This window comes from Dermacentor andersoni, chromosome 3, assembly GCF_023375885.2.
Source record: "Dermacentor andersoni chromosome 3, qqDerAnde1_hic_scaffold, whole genome shotgun sequence".
NCBI classification, from domain to species: Eukaryota; Metazoa; Arthropoda; class Arachnida; order Ixodida; family Ixodidae; genus Dermacentor; species Dermacentor andersoni.
Window position 1 is genome coordinate 133,385,145 of NC_092816.1, and position 16,495 is coordinate 133,401,639.

A 16,495-nucleotide genomic window follows, 5' to 3' on the forward strand; every position below is an offset into this window, starting at 1 on the left:
CTACTTGATCTTTTGTGCAAAAACACCCAAGGTCTAACATTATGTTTCATGTTATGGAAATGTAGGTTTGATCTGCAATATGTATCACAAGCTCTGTAATCTGCCGATTATGCGTGTTTGTTCATCACCCTATGCTTCAATCAATGCCAGATATTCAATACATTTCTTCACGAGCCTCTTAGGAACTACCGAGGAACCGGGTTCGCTATAGAGCTGCAAGAGAGTTTTGAAAGAAGCAACAATAATTGTCGCAAAACAAACCAGTTTGCTTTACCACGATCTGTCACGTCGTGATTTTATTGCACCGCCAAAAAGAAATACAAGGAGAACAAGGGTTTTCGACGTATGCTGTACACCTTCACATTCTACATGGTTCCAGAATCTTTATTTTTTGAAGGCTGGTTGACACAAAATGATCGAAACTATATTGTGCCACCCCCATTACGTTCCTCGGCCAGGTGCGGCGTCTAACCCGCCACACGCAGCGCCACCTTCACGAGGAGCCATGCTACCTTAGTGTTGGGAACGGTAGAAATAGCGCAGTCCTGAAAGAAAAAATAAATGATTATACTTTTATTACACTTAATCTGATACGCCATTTCTTGTCTTATTTGAAGGTTCCAGCGTCACGACTATAAACCAAAATTCACTTGTCTAAATATAATATGTCGAGCTTATTGTCCCTGGAGAAAATTGTTTCAGTCGTTCTTCCACAGTCGTGGCGAGCTAAGACAACAGCTACAGTGAACTCGGTCCAAGCCAGGCGGTGACTTAGCCAAGCGCAGCCTATGCGTCCCTTCCTCTTCAGGTTGTCCGTGGGGCCGACCATTCAAGGCGGTACGTTTGTTTCTGCGTGTCCGAGCCATACTTCACGAACGATGTCTCCTTAGCGACCCGAGGATGCTAGCGTAACCGCCTTTTTCTAGCCCGCTACGCCTCTTCCCTGCGACGTCGCGCGCAACGGAAGAAAGTTGCGACCGCCATCGGCAGCGCTTATCCCCGTTTCCAGAATAACGTGGTTGGAGGTCCTTCGTTGCATTTGCGTGATACAGTGAGAAGATTATGTGTAAAGGGGGAGGGCGAAGGGACAGCCAAAACAGGAATACGCATTCTGATTATTTGATTCATGAAGTTCAGCGTCCCAAACCAGCACTGTGGCTAACAGAAATTCCCCGTAATGGACGGCTGCGGTTTAAGTTCGAATACACGGGCTCGGTGCTACGCACTTTCAGAGGTGTAACTATGGCCAGATTTTGCATTTATCTCCAAGGAAATCTGCCACGGCTCCTACCACGACAGGGAATGGAACCAGCGGTATAGTGCGCAGCAGCAGAGTGCCGTAGCCACTCGGCAGCGGCGGGTACACCTGCCCGTATACATCCATTGGACGCGCCTGGCATGGTGACTTGCTCGAGCACGCATCGCCGTCCATAATAACCTAACTATACCGGCGGAAGAGACTCAATGTGACCGGACGCATGTGCTCACCGGACGCCTGTCTCTATTGTCGATCTTTTGTTCGCATGGGCACCGACTCCTACGTTCTCTGTGCTGTGCAAGCACGGCTATGCGCTTCTTCGGCTTGTATGTATTCGGCTTGTATGTATTGTATGTATTCCGTGACTCCGTGCGTACGTCTTCTATTCTAGCGAAACATATTATTACGATAGGATCAAATGCGGAATACGCCCGCCGCTCGGAGAAAGATGACGCCGTGCCACTGTGTGCTTGGCGCGAACTATTTTCCACCTTGGTTTCTGGCGAGCCTGCTCTCGTAAATACAGTGGAAACTTTATCCTTCTCAGTGTTTCTCTACACACAACATATAGGTGGAAGTGCGCGATCTTCATCCGAGCCCCGCAGCTCTGAAGCGGTTGCTATATTGAGCATATAACAATACCTCCCGGTAGGGGCGTCGCAGGGTGGGTGGGGGGGGGGGGGCTTATCGGGCTTCAGCCGCTTCGCCCCCCCCCCCGCGAAATTTCCTCGTGGTGTCATGCATCACCGACCAAAACAACCCCCTGCGCCGGAAATCATTCTGCATTTTGTCTAGAATGTCTATTTCACACTCGAAAAGACATGGGCATTTCAGCGCGAACATTGCAAACTCTGACTGGATTTCATGGCAACGTCCATGCACCTGGAGTCGCATAACGCAAGGAGTCCCATCCAAGCACCAAGTTTCAAGTGCGTTTTGATGGCGAGCGGGCTCGTCGCGGCATTTCACTTAGGCCGCAGAATCTACAGAGCGCCGGGATTTCAATTCCGAAAATTATTGGGTATAAAGTTCTGATAAATTTTTGATGTGAAAGCTGCACTGACATTTCCAAAGTCGTGCATTAGATTTTCAATTCCGGAACTTGGCGGGTTTAATATTGTTATAAACATTTCCCGCCAAAGGTGCATTACCTTTTCTAAAGTTGTAGATTGGACCATACACAAGCCAAATAAACACACTATCAGATAATTTGACAAGGCACGCATTATGGGCCGATGAGACGGAGCGTTGCGGCGGTTCATTTGTGCCGTCGAGTCACAGAAAAGAATATCAACATTTCTTTCACTTGCGCCAAAGCATACATGTCAAGACAGTAAAGCCGGCAAAGGTAACTACGTTCTTATTTCTTGTTTGTAGTTTGGCTTTTATTCGCGAGGACCCCCATATTGAGCCTCTTCAATTTTCTTGTTCTCGCTACCGGCGGGCTGCTGGAGCCAGCCAGAGCACATGCATTTTTCTCTTGTTGCCCCATCCATCGCGTGGCCCCATTGGAGCGCGTTCGTTTTTCTGTGGTCGAGTGGATTTTGGCCTGGCAGTGTCTTGGACGCTTCCCGACTAGCAGGCGAGAAAAAGAAACAATGGTCGCTCGCCGCCATCACTGTGGGGGCTCGCTGGATTGCAACGCGCTCGCTTGAGCGCAGCCACTCCGGAAGGTCTTGTCCCCCCGGTGTAGGATACCGAGCAGTATGCGTATGGTTCTCTGTGGGCCAAACGTCTCACGTTTTCTTCGATATTCCTTCGGGAGCCACATTAGGTGCCAAAAGTAGGCATGCGATTGCGGCCAGCATACTTTCGTTCGAGTTCTTTAATTTCGGTGCCCCCGCCCCACAAAAGAAAAAAAGACATTGTTGCGGCGCAGCGGATCGTCGCAGTGATGAGCCGCTGGACGCTTAATTTCCCGGATACCTTTATTATATTACTGCTTCAGCAATCTTACGGACACTCAGGCGCATTCCTGCCGTCGCCGTAACTCTCATGTTCCGTATGAAGTACAAGGGCGGTAGCATCATTACGTGGCGCTGCGCGCTTGTTGTTTGTGCGAGTGAAAGCGTAGTGGCTTGGTGAGCCGGCGATGATGGCTCAGTTTTGCGTGCGCAAGGGAGAAAAGCGGGGAGGATGCGCGCCGCCTTCTGTCGCGATACGTCAGGGGGAGTAGAGGGGGCGACACTTAGGATTCTGTGTGATTGCGCAACGTGTTTATTTGCCTTGTTTGACGTGTTATACGCAGTGACGTTTTCTTAGATACTTAAATTCATTGGAGACATTAACGCATCTTTAGATATATTGTTACGAGGTTTTCTATATACGTGCAGTGAGCCTTGTATCCAGTGACACTTTTTTTGCCCTTTATCAAGTTGTGTTTTCGCGTTTGTACATTTCATTGTATCGTCACATTTTTAACATAAGAGGACGAGTCAAATGAAAGTGAGCCAACCTATCCCGCACAATAATGGTTCATTTCATTAACTGCGAGGCATGCGCGTAGCACACAGGGATCTCTCATTTACAAAAGAGACACACAGGTGTGAGAATAAATGTGTTGAATGCTCCGATACGCTGCATTGAACATATTTCTGAGACATAATGGACGCTCCAAAAGTTGAACAGCATGGTGTCGTGAGGTTTTTGAGAGCTGAATGTGTTTCCTAAAAGGAAATTAGTCGCCGTGTGGCTGCCGTGTACGTTGAACATTGTATCTTATTGGCCGCTGTGAAGGACTGGAGCAAATGCTTAAAAATGAAATTATGGGGTTTTACGTGCCAAAACCACTTTCTGTTTATGAGGCACGCCGTAGTGCAGGACTCCATAAATTTCGACCACCGGCGGTTTTTTAACGTGCACCTAAATCTAAGTACACGGGTGTTTTCGTATTTCGCCCCCATTGAAATGCGGCCGCCGTGGCCGGGATTCGATCCCGCGACCATGTGCTCAGCAGCCTAACACCACAGCCGCTCGGCAAACCTGCTTTTGCCTTTAAATAAAGCCAGTGGATTCTCTGTTCACAAGCTGCGAAAACGTCAATCCCTTGCCTCCACTAAACCGAGCTACCAACAAGTGGACATTCCCAGAACATTCACGTTTTTCTTTGAATACTAGCCATGGATGACGCTGCGCCTACTCCTGCTGATAGAGAAGACGCCACGATTAAATAGAGACCATATAAAACTCGACACCCAGCTACAGCAAAAACTTCCTTTACTGCACAGAAATTCAAATAACCATTCAGTGCTAAAAGAGGCTGAGCTCATTAGGATGGTACAGGTCTTTGTTATCAGCCGTGTATAATACATCTTAACCTACGAGGTGTGGAAAAGAACAAGGTAGAATGTATTATACGGAATGCGCACAAGGCTGCCCTTGGCCTTCCTGTATATGCATCAACTGAGAAACTTCTTGCGTTGGGGGTGCACAACACCCTCGATGAGGTCGTCGAGGCTCACCTCATAAACCAATATGAGCGTCTCTCACAAGCCGCTCCAGCTAGAACCATTCTGCAAAAAGCTGCAATACAGTATGAGATAATGATGTCCCCCAAAGTCAGTATAGACCCTCTGCACTGGAAAGGTGTCCATGTATTCCCCTTGCCGAGAAATATGCACCCCACTCAGGATGAAGAGCGCGAGCTACCGAGGGCCCAAGCACTCCACAAACAATATCGCAAAAACGCAGACGTAGTCTATGTAGACGCATCGCCTTACAAGGCCGGTACTGCCCATGCTGTGGCCGTGGTAGACTATAGAGGGGTTATCACATCCGGAAGCACGATTAAAATCCACAGCGTTGAGTGTGCGGAGGAGGAAGCCATCTCTTTAGTTTCCCGACATTAGACACAACCACGCACGTCTTTCTGCGGCGCGACTCTATCAAGACACCACTGACTTCTTCTTGTGAGGACCCTTTTCGTGTGGTTTCGCGTTCAAAGAAAACCTTGCAGATTCACGTGCACGCCAAAGAAGGGAGAGTGTCGTGCAACCGCGTGAAACCAGCTTATCCTGAACATTTAACTTTTCATTCCTTGCGCCACTCATACCTAAGCCTCCGCCATTCTAGGGGGGGGGGGGGGGTGCCCTTGTAGCGACCGTCCGTCGCCCCGCCGTGGCGATGAATGCCCCTTGCTCTAGAAATCCAGTTTACCTCGCCGTGCCTCGCAGGGGGAGGGGTCATTGCGCCCTGCTCTTTCTTGGAAGCGCGGCTGCCCGATTTTGGCACCACCACAGTCAACTGGCAAACCTGATTTTGCTTTTGAATAAAACCAGTCGAATCTTCGTTGTCAAGCTGTCAGAACGTGTAATACTTGCGCCCGTTAAACCAAGCTCCCAACAAGAACATCGGTCTCTACTCTGTGTGCGCGTTGACTCAACCCAGGGCCCACGTCTCCTCTCGCGCACCTTCTAACCGACAGTCCATTCCCGGGACTTTTTGCAATCCGTCTTAGTGGTGGCACCACACATAACACTGCCGAATTCATTAAACGAATGGTCTGAAACCTGAGTGCGTAACAAACTGCATCTATAGTTCTCCCTACGAAATAAAGAATAAGCATTGGCCTCTTTCTCAGTACTTACCACCATCTTCTCAACAATCTTTTTTGTGTTGTAGTCATAAAGTGGGTGATCTCCCTGCAGGAACGGAATAAGAGTAGAATATTATACAGTTAAATACTGGTATCCTAAGTTTCCAGGTGGAGGTACCACCTTAGTGCAAACAGGGAAGACGCAAACAAAAAATATTTCCGTATGCATTTAATGCGCTCAATAAAAAGCTTGTGCGAGTTTTAGAAAACAAAAGCACTCTACGCTCACCTGGGGCGCGCGTTTCTTTTGTGTGTGTAGAGACACGGGGTGAAATCTTTTGCAACATGGGAATAGCTGTGCCACAAACGTATATACAAGCTCTATACATATAGTGTTGTATTGGCAGAGACGCAAGGTGGTACGGAATTAATCAGACAATCGGCTTTCTAGTACACACACCATCAGTATCGCCGTAACAAACCAGGTAGCAAACTGGATATCCACCTTCCTTTTAACCTCCCTGCCTTTCGCATCTCATTTATCTCCCTCCCATCGCGCCGCACCTCCTATTGTGTCGTAAGCTATTGCTGGGGCTGAAAAAACGCTTTCCCGGCGATGCTTAGAATGTCTTCCAAACACACGAAAGACACAGTTTCAAAGGGGGTATATGAACAATATTTGTTCATAGCCAAAAAATGCTTGGTCGCAAAAGAGATTGCCATCCCTCTGGCTATCGCTTCTCCCAAATATGGATAAATTATCAGCGACTTTCAAGCGGCTATACAAAATTACGCGAGAGAGCGGGTATCAGTCGAAGCTAAAAGAACTCTAAACAGTAAAGGCAAAGTTGTGTAACCTGAGAAATTTCACGGCATGGAAATCATCTGGTTCCAAGCCCACACAGACTAAGAACGCACGTCCACCCTATTATATCTTGCCGTTGAGTGCGGGAGTTGACCGACATTGAGCAGGATTTTGAGAACTGAAGGTTTATTTACATTACATACATTAATAACACAAAGTAATAAACAGTCATAAAGTCATCGACGGCCGGCAGCAAATCGGATGCTGAGGTCCATGGCAAGAACAACGAAAAAACTATTCTCTCGGTATCTCCCTTTTAACCCCTTCGGTCTCCCGGGGTCACGTCATCTTCGGCAATCGTGGAGCCAGCTCAGGTGTAATCATTTTCCTCCAATGGTAGGCGCCCGTGCAAGTGCCGTCACATTCGGCCAATGGGGACGCTCCAAAGGCTCCATTGTCCGAGAGTTGACTTGCCTCCGGCGTCGCCTTGTTGCCTGGAAGCGCCCAGCTGGAGGAGCGGGTTGTTCTCAAACGACCTTCCAGAGCCGCAAAACAGCTTTGCTCGGGACTAAGATCGACTACCTGGAACCGTTCCAGCCTCTCGTTACAATTTCGGGAAGAGTCAAGCAGGGGGGATGGAGACAAAAGCTCGACGTGCGGCGCATGATGTGGGGGTCGCCAACCTGTCTTACGGGTCCGGTAACATGATAGACGCGCCCCAGCGCACCATTATTTGAATGCGACGACGATTGGATGTGGTCGGGTAGCTTGAGTGATGCCAGGAAAAGGGTCCGTATCCAACAGCTTCTCCTCGCCGCAGAAGTTCGGAATGGCCGGTGTACGCGATTCGCTGGCCATGAGGAACGCTGATGGAATATGTAGTGTACTGGTGACGAGCCTCCTGTGACGAATTTCTGGATCCCGGCCCCTGGAGAATGTACGTAAAACAAACGAAACAGCATAGCGCTGCACCACGTGCAAGCGCAGGCTCTTGCGCCCTGACTCGCCAGGTTATTACTACGTCAAAATCAACCCTGCGTGTTTTCCCCAATTTTGATAAAGCTGTTCCAACCACCTTTGCAAACAGCTTCCCATATCTTCCCGAATGCCTACAAGGCCAGAATGATATTGTCACGTGGTGGTGACGTTAAGAACACAGTAGCAATACTGTGAAAGGCAAAACTAGATTTTATTGGGCGAACCTGTGCCCACAAAACAGGCTACACTTATAGCACAACGAAAGCGGCGAACACAGTCGGCGATCGTCGACAATCTGATCAGCGGGTCAAGCGCGTCGGCTTTTATATGGAATCGTCGAATGTTCCAGACTAATCGTTGGGACCCGCGTGCCTTCCACAAAGTTCTACACCATTCGCGTCAGGCGAATAACTCAGATAACACAAGGTTCGGCGACAACAGACTGCGGATAGAAGCATCGATAACTTTCCAGAAACTTCGAATACATGCAAGCGCGTCCCGCGCTGTGCGATAAGATTTGTTAGGCGGCGAAACATGGTCGCCCGATAAATATAAGTACACGTGTCAACACCCCCCTCTTAAAAAGCATCGTCCCGATGCTACAAATATAAGAGCAAAACACAAAAGGACACTTATTAAACATAAGTAACAAAACAACGAAAAGAAATCAAGTCCAAAGGTCAGTTACGCGAAGTCCTAAAGTTCGTCAACGCTGGTGGTACGGCTTGAGTCGCAAAACGTGGACAATTTCAGGTCGTGAGCGGCGCCGCTGTGACAGCGAAATGCCGTCTGGCACGACCTCATAGTCCAGTGCGCCAATACGTCGGATGATCTTGTACGGTCCGAAATAGCGACGCAAGAGCTTCTCGCTCAGTCCTCGTCGGCGTATAGGGGTCCAAACCCAAACACGGTCACCGGGCTGGTACTCGACAAAGCGTCGTCGGAGGTTGTAGTGTCGGCTGTCGGTCCTCTGCTGGTTCTTGATCCGCAGGCGGGCGAGCTGTCGGGCTTCTTCGGCGCGCTGGAGATAGCTAGCGACGTCAAGATTTTCCTCGTCAGTGGCGTGCGGCAGCATGGCGTCGAGCGTCGTCATCGGATTCCTGCCGTAAACCAGCTTAAATGGCGTGATCTGTGTTGTTTCTTGCACCGCCGTGTTGTAAGCGAATGTTACGTACGGCAGGACGGCATCCCAGGTCTTGTGTTCGACGTCGACGTACATTGCTAGCATGTCGGCGAGGGTTTTGTTCAGGCGCTCCGTGAGACCATTCGTCTGCGGATGGTACGCAGTTGTCCTCCTATGACTTGTCTGGCTGTATTGCAGAATGGCTTGGGTGAGCTCTGCATTAAAAGCCGTTCCTCTGTCGGTGATGAGGACTTCTGGGGCACCATGTCGCAGCAGGATGTGCTCGACGAAAAATTTCGCCACTTCGGCTGCGCTGCCTTTTGGTAGAGCTTTAGTTTCAGCGAAGCGGGTGAGGTAGTCCGTCGCCACGACGATCCACTTATTCCCGGATGTTGACGTTGGAAACGGCCCCAACAAATCCATCCCAATCTGCTGGAATGGTCGACGAGGAGGTTCGATCGGCTGTAGTAATCCTGCTGGCCTTTTCGGTGGTGTCTTGCACCGCTGACAGTCTCGGCATGTCTTGACGTAACGGGCGATGTCGGCGGTGAGTGGTAGCAGAGCGGGCGGTGGTCGGGGGCTCGCCAAATGTCCGTCTTCCTCGCGTAGCTGCGCTGGGCGATGGGTGGGCGTGCTGGCGGCGGCGGCGGTGGACGACGGAATCGCGGCGTTGCAGGGCCCTGGCGTGGTCGCGGAGGGGGACCTTGACGGCGTGCGACGGCGGCGTAGGTCATCGCTTCTGGCTGGGGCTGCGGTAATTGAGGTTGCACCTCAGGAACCCCAAGCGATCGCCGAACCTCATCTTTCACGATGTCAGCGATCGAAGCTACTTGAGGCTGCGACGAAGGCAGGACCTTGCGCAGTTCTTCGCGCACAATGGCCCTGATGGTCTCTTGAAGGTCGTCCGAACCCAGTCCTTGGATGGCATACTGCGGCGTGCGCCCCTGGCGGTTATATTGCTGGGTGCGCATCTCCAGAGCTTTCTCGATCATCGATGCCTCTGCAGAAAACTCAGCCACAGTCTTCGGTGGGTTACAAATAAGTCCGGCGAAAAGTTCTTGCTTTACGCCCCGCATCAGGAAGCGAACTTTTTTCTCCTCCGACATTTCCGGGTCGGCGTGACGGAAAAGACGGGCCATCTCTTCCCTGAAGATCGCAATCGTCTCGTTTGGCAGCTGCACTCTGGTTTCTAGTAGAGCTTGGGCTCGCTCTTTTCGCACGGCGCTTGTAAACGTGTGCAAGAAGCCGCTTCGGAACAGGTCCCACGTCGTTAAGGTGGCTTCCCGATTCTCGAACCACGTCCTGGCGGCGTCTTCCAATGCGAAATAGACATGCCGCAGCTTGTCGTCGCTGTCCCAACCGTTAAACTTAGCGACCCTCTCATACGTCTCCAGCCAGCTTTCCGGGTGCTCAAATGTGGAACCGCGGAACGTCGGTGGCTCCCTGGGCTGCTGCAGAACTATTGGGGCTGCTCCGGCTGCCATTGGGGCTGTCTTCTTGGTCGTCTCTGGACGAACTTCTCGGACGCTCTTCTTGGTCGTCTCTGGTAGAATTCCGTGTTCCGGGGGCAGCTGCTGTAGACGGCGGCTTGCTCGATGTTCCGGGACGGCGCTGGTGTTGTCTTTGCGGTCCGGGCTTGAATTACGGCTTGTCGGGGGCGTCCGGTACATGAACAAATAGCACCTCCACCAGATGTCACGTGGTGGTGACGTTAAGAACACAGTAGCAATACTGTGAAAGGCAAAACTAGATTTTATTGGGCGAACCTGTGCCCACAAAACAGGCTACACTTATAGCACAACGAAAGCGGCGAACACAGTCGGCGATCGTCGACAATCTGATCAGCGGGTCAAGCGCGTCGGCTTTTATATGGAATCGTCGAATGTTCCAGACTAATCGTTGGGACCCGCGTGCCTTCCACAAAGTTCTACACCATTCGCGTCAGGCGAATAACTCAGATAACACAAGGTTCGGCGACAACAGACTGCGGATAGAAGCATCGATAACTTTCCAGAAACTTCGAATACATGCAAGCGCGTCCCGCGCTGTGCGATAAGATTTGTTAGGCGGCGAAACATGGTCGCCCGATAAATATAAGTACACGTGTCAATATTGTCGTTGAAAAAGAAGCGGAGAAGGTAAACAATTAATGAAAACAATTTCTATACCTATACACAAGCTAAGCTTTGAAACTACAAGTATGACTTCCAGTCTATAATAACACTTCCTACCTCGTTAGTAAAAGGAGGGAAGGTAATACGTCGGTAATACAACCAGCTCAAACCATCCGCGTTCCGATTTAACTTGCCCCTTTTGTAACGGACGGTGAAGCGATATTCCTGGAGAATTAGACTCCATTTGAGCAAGCGTCCGTTCTTACGGGACATTTGTTTGAGCCAGGTCAGAGGACAGTGGTCGGTCTCGAAAGTGAATTTCGCTCCGTACAGATAACAAGATAATTTCTGGACTGCCCAAGCTAAGCAGGCGCATTCTTTTTCGGAAGCACTGTACGCCTCCTTTCTTCACATTAGTTTTCGGCTAGCACACAGTACCCGATGCTCCTGAGCGTCTTCGCCCACCGGGCTGAGGACGACTCCCAACCCTCTGTCGCTAGCATCGCACTACACGGTAAATTCCTTAGAATAATCGGGGGTCCGAAGCACTGGTCCTGAGATCAGAACCTCTTTCAGGTGCTGAAATGCGCTTTCTTTGGCCTTATTCCATCGAACTTTATCGGGATCTCCCTTTCGGAGGTTGTCTGTTAGGGAGCTTGCTACCTGTGAGAAATTTGTAATGTACCGCTGGTAATATCCCACGAGCCCCAGAAAGGCTCTGACATCTGTCTTAGTTCGTGGTTCAGGAAAGATATTGATAAGCCCTATCTTTAGTACGCAAGGCCGCCCCGTTCTTTGTCCTGTGACATGGCCTAGGTAGGTAACTTGCGAACACACTAAGCTGCACTTTTCGGCCTTTACCGTGTGACCCGTGTCTCGTAGACGTGCGCACACCTTGTTTAAGTACTCCATGGGATTGTTCCAGCTGTTGGAAAAGATGGCCACATCATCTAAGCAGGGGATCGCGTTATCTTGTAGGTCTTTCAAAACAATATCCATCAGCTTGGAAAAGCTAAACGGCGCGTTCTTAAGCCCGAAACTTAACTTTAGTGGTCGAAATGTGCCAAGCGGGGAAGTGAATGCTGCGTAGCGAGTTCAGCTTCCTGACATGGTCACCTGCCAGTACCCCCTAACTAAGTCGATTGTTGAAATGTACTGGGCTCCACCGACCCGTTCAACTCGTTCTTCTATGTTAGGTACAGGGTAAAGTTGGTCACTTGTAATCGCATACAATTTCCTATAATCCATACATGGGTCCGGCTCTTTCCCGCTCACCTCTACGAGAATCATCGGGGGAGTGTAATCACTGTCTGCTGGCTCGATGATTCCCAACTCAAGGATTCGTTTGATCTCTACTTCCATTATTTCTCGCTGACGAGGTGCGACCTGGTACGGTTTGGATTGGACGGGATCGTCTGATGTCAACCCAGTCTCACGAGTAATGAGCGTCATTCTCCCCGGCCGGCTACTGAAGCATTGGCGAAATTCCTCAGAGTTTCCGGAGGTCGCTTACTCGATCGGCCTGGAGAGCCAGTCGGTTTACAGACAGATTCAGCGTGTCCTCTATGGAGCGTTCCGCATCTGCCCCTGCCGCTAAAACTTCAAGTTCGATAGCTACTTCTTCAGATGCATTTACCACCATGTTTACAGCCTCTTCCCTTCCACAATAAGGCTTCATTAAATTGCAGTGGTAAATAATTCTTTTATTCCTTTTTCCGGCAACTTCTAGGGTGTAGTTAGTGACCGATATTTTCTGGGTAGCCTTTATGGGTCCGTCCCACTTTACGTCAAATTTGTTTTTTCGTGAAAGCCTGAAGATCATGACTCTGCCGCCTACTTTTGATTTTTACGAAAGGTAGCTATCAAGTACCCGCCAACGCTGGTTTCCAGGGTGCTTTATTTGTACCACGATAGCCCAGAATCTGGAGGACACGACGGATTTTGGTGCACCTACAACAAGCTAGTCAAGAGATTTACATGGCCTCACATGGAAGAAGACGTCAATCAATACGTTCGTTCATGCCACATTTGTCGAGTCAACAAAGTGAAATATTAGCAGCCTACGGACGCCATGATAATACTTTTCCAATCGAACGTGCCTTTTGAAGTTATACACCTAGATTTCGCCAAGCTAAATAAGAAACGAGAAGGCGTCTGAAAAACGCAAGCTTTTCTTCTGTCCCTATATGAATGCACCAGCATGGTCGCGGCACGGGCAGGAAAAGAAGGCGAGAAGAGTGTCATCGCCCTCCTCGAGCGGGATATGTTTAGGACAACAAGGACGATCGTATGTGACAACGGCCCAGCATTCAGGAGTGAAAAAGTAGGAATATAGGCTCGAGACCACAATATATCAATCAAATTATGTGCGCCATACCATCCCGCGGCGAATTGGCTTGCAGAGCTGGCTATACGATATGTGAAACAATACATAAGGATGTACGATTGTTTCCTTAGTGGACGGAAATGCTTTTTAGAAGCAGCTGTAAGACATCACAATCGCTGCTACTCCAGTGGCTGGGGATGGAACCCGCAGTTCGCTTCTTCAGGAGAAGCGCCTATTCATCAGGCGGACCGTGAGCTGGGGCTGTTAGAAAATCTCAAGATGGTCGAGGAGAGGGACCGTAAACGAATGAAGAAAAATGTTGACACGACACATTGTTCAGATATCCCACACATTCAAGTCACCGACCTCGTTCTAGTTAGGAAAGTAAGAGAATCCAGTGCCAAATTTTATGGTCCTTACTGTGACAAAGACAGCCACTCAGAAAGGAATATTGAAGACTGTGTGGTACATAGGTGAACGTGGCTCAGTTGAAGGTGCTTCGATTGGAACGGTCTTCAAGTATTACCTCAGGAAAGGTTAGCAAAGGAAACCTGGAACGGTGAAGTGGCATAAGCCTTCGAATAGAAGATGAAGAAGCGCAGGAACCTGTGTATAGGAGAAGAGGAGAATGGAGTTAGAATAAAGGTAGACAAGTTGGAGGCCAGTTCCACAGCAATGCTTTACGTCTATTGGGTCCTTTAACTAGGAACGCTACAAGAGTGAAGTATTATACCTAGAAATTTGTGCTCTTTGTTCACAGGTATTTGATCTCCACACAGTTCAATCCACGGGTCTGGAACCAGGCCTCTCTCTCTTGTAAGGAGAACACAATAACTTTTGTGGGCGTTGGCTTTAAACCCATTTTCGTCTGCGCACTTAGATATCGTGTTCAAGCCCTGCTGTACTTGTCTCTCGCAAACTGCTTGGTTACAGGACTTGAAAGCTATTTGTATGTCGTCTACGTAAACGGAATAAAATATAGCTTGGTGGTAATGAAGCGTGGATTGTGTTCATCTTAACTGTAAAGAGTGTGCAGCTGAGCGCACCTCCCTGGAGTACACCAGTTTTCTGTATAATTGGACGTGAGAGTACATTCCCGACTTTCACGCTGAAGGTACCATTGGACAGATAACTCTCTATCAGGTTCAGCATACTGCCACGGATGCCCATTCCGGACAAGTTTCACAAGATCCCGTAACGCCACGTTGTGTCGTACGCTTTCTCTATATAGAGGAATATCGATATGAAAAACTGTACCAACGCGTCACGCATATATCCCTCAGTGCGAACGCGATGATCGGTTTTGACCTACCCTCTCTGAAGCCACACTGATAGGGATCAAGAATTTTGTTCATTTGAAGGATATGTATGAGTCGCCGGTTAATCATTTTCTCAAACAGCTTACAGACGCAACTCGTGAGAGCTATCGGGCGGTAGCTTGCCGCTGACGAAGGATCTTTACTTTGCTTCAAAACAGGGACCACGATCGCTTTTTTCCATCCAGGTGGAAGCTCTCCTGCAGCCCAAATAGTGTTGAAAAATGCAAGTATTATCAGTTGTGTATCAGTGCGCGCGTTCTTACTCATGCAGTACATTATTCTATCAGGTCTCGGTCCAGAGCTCTTGCATGCGATTAAGGCAGCTCTCTGCTCGGCAATGTAGAAAGCACGCTTATATGGGGCGTGTTGTGGGGATTTCTGCTCAAATGCCTTACATTCTTCTATTTCTCTGTACCTCATGAATGATTGTGAGTAGTGAATTGAGCTTGACACACGCTCAAAGTGCTCCCCCAGGGTGTCTGCCTGCTCTTCTAAGGTTTTCCCTTGATCGTTCACCAGAGGCATCGGATATATTTGCTGCCCTTTTAGCCTCCTTACGCTCTTCGAAACTTCGGCTCCTGTGCGTAGAAGCCTCGCCCAGCTTCCTCTCTTCGCCTGACGTCGCATTCGCCTTCCTTGCGATTTTATGTGTTTACATTCAATGAGATTTCCTGTATTCGGCGATCTGCGTAATAGTACCCATGCCTTATTCTGCGTCTGTCCCACATCTCTGCAGTCTTCATTGCATGAAGGAACACGTCTTTTAAGTGAACCGGCATTCGTTTGCGGGATAAGCTTTTCAGCAGCATCAATAATAAAAGCAGTGTAATATGCGACATCATCATCTATACTAAGATTGCTTATAAAATCGGGTGATAAATGAGTTTATTCTTCAAAATGCTCCCAGTTAGCCAATGCTAATTTACAAATGAGAACACGCGGAGGTTTTCATGCTGCGTTTTTAGGCTTAAGGTTATAGGGAAGTGGTCACTCCCAAAATCATTATTGATCACATTCCATTCCAGATGAGGCAGAAGAGAAGCAGAGCCCATTGCTAGGTCTGTGGATGAATTTGAGCTGTGTTGGAACAGGCAGGTACCAGATGTAAGAACGAAATTTTCAACGAGTCTACCTCTTGCATCGCATCGCGCGTCTCCCCATGACCTGTTGTGGGCGTTGAAATCATGCACAAGATTGTAGGGTTCCGGGATCTGATTTATGAGATTATAGAAATCTGGTTTTTGGACGTGCTACATTGGGGGCATATATATGGAACAGAAAGCTACAAACTTAGTGAAAAGAACCCCTCTAACTGACACTATCATCGTCCGACACAACGCCGCGGGTGGCGTTCACAGTACGGTGCGGTGTTACTGTTACCTGGGTCTCCCCAAATGACACTAGTTTCGGCAGTTTCTTATACTGCTTCTGATCGCGGAGCTCCAAGAGGAGATCACCACTTGCCATCCTCGACGCCTTATAACCTGGACCAAATACTTCAACTAACGACTTTGAAACAAGAAACGGTTATGGTTCACACTGGTTTGTCTGTCTAGTGAATAACATGGAAACGGGGGAAGTTTCTGGAAGACATCTTGAGAGCGCCCTCGTTTCTGAGGGCGATCAGGGAGCTTAAGGAAAGCATTTTTTATCTGTATGGATGGGTTTTTTGGCAGCGATGCCAACCACCCACCATGCAGCCCAACATGGGGATGTGACAGAAGTTCCTGCGAGGAAAACCCTGCCAACGCCAGCCGTACATCGCTGCTATAACCAAATACAGCATAAGCAAGACCGGCCAGCTTAACAAGGTTAACCCTTGCCGCTGGGAAACTCGGAAGTGAGATGAAGTGAAGAGAGGACAGGAAAGAATAAATGGCCGAGAGAAAGACGTAGATTGGAGCGAAGGACAGGAGAAGGCGACTGCCGATTTCCTCCAGGTGGGTCAGTCTGGAGGTGCCGTCTATGTGAAGCTGAGGCCAAAGAGGTGTATTGCCTCCGCCTGGGGGCCTTAAAAGTCCGTACACCCGGCATCGGC

General features: G+C 49.1%; 1 protein-coding gene across 2 annotated transcripts in view; it reads right to left on the reverse strand.

Annotated features, from left to right (window-relative positions):
* Positions 1 to 264: 264 nt before the first annotated feature.
* The window catches only part of LOC129383219 (uncharacterized), a 54,344-nt gene continuing 38,113 nt past the window's right edge, over positions 265 to 16,495 (reverse strand). Inside the window, exons 5-6 of one of the 2 annotated variants that reach the window (XM_055067581.2) lie at positions 5,845 to 5,898; positions 265 to 545 (exon numbers count right to left, since the gene is read on the reverse strand). In XM_055067581.2, the coding sequence (XP_054923556.2) occupies positions 468 to 545; positions 5,845 to 5,898 (132 nt within the window). In that variant the 3' untranslated portion in view covers positions 265 to 467. The remainder of the gene's footprint in view (positions 546 to 5,844; positions 5,899 to 16,495) is intronic. The other variant, XM_055067582.2, reaches the window with a different exon arrangement.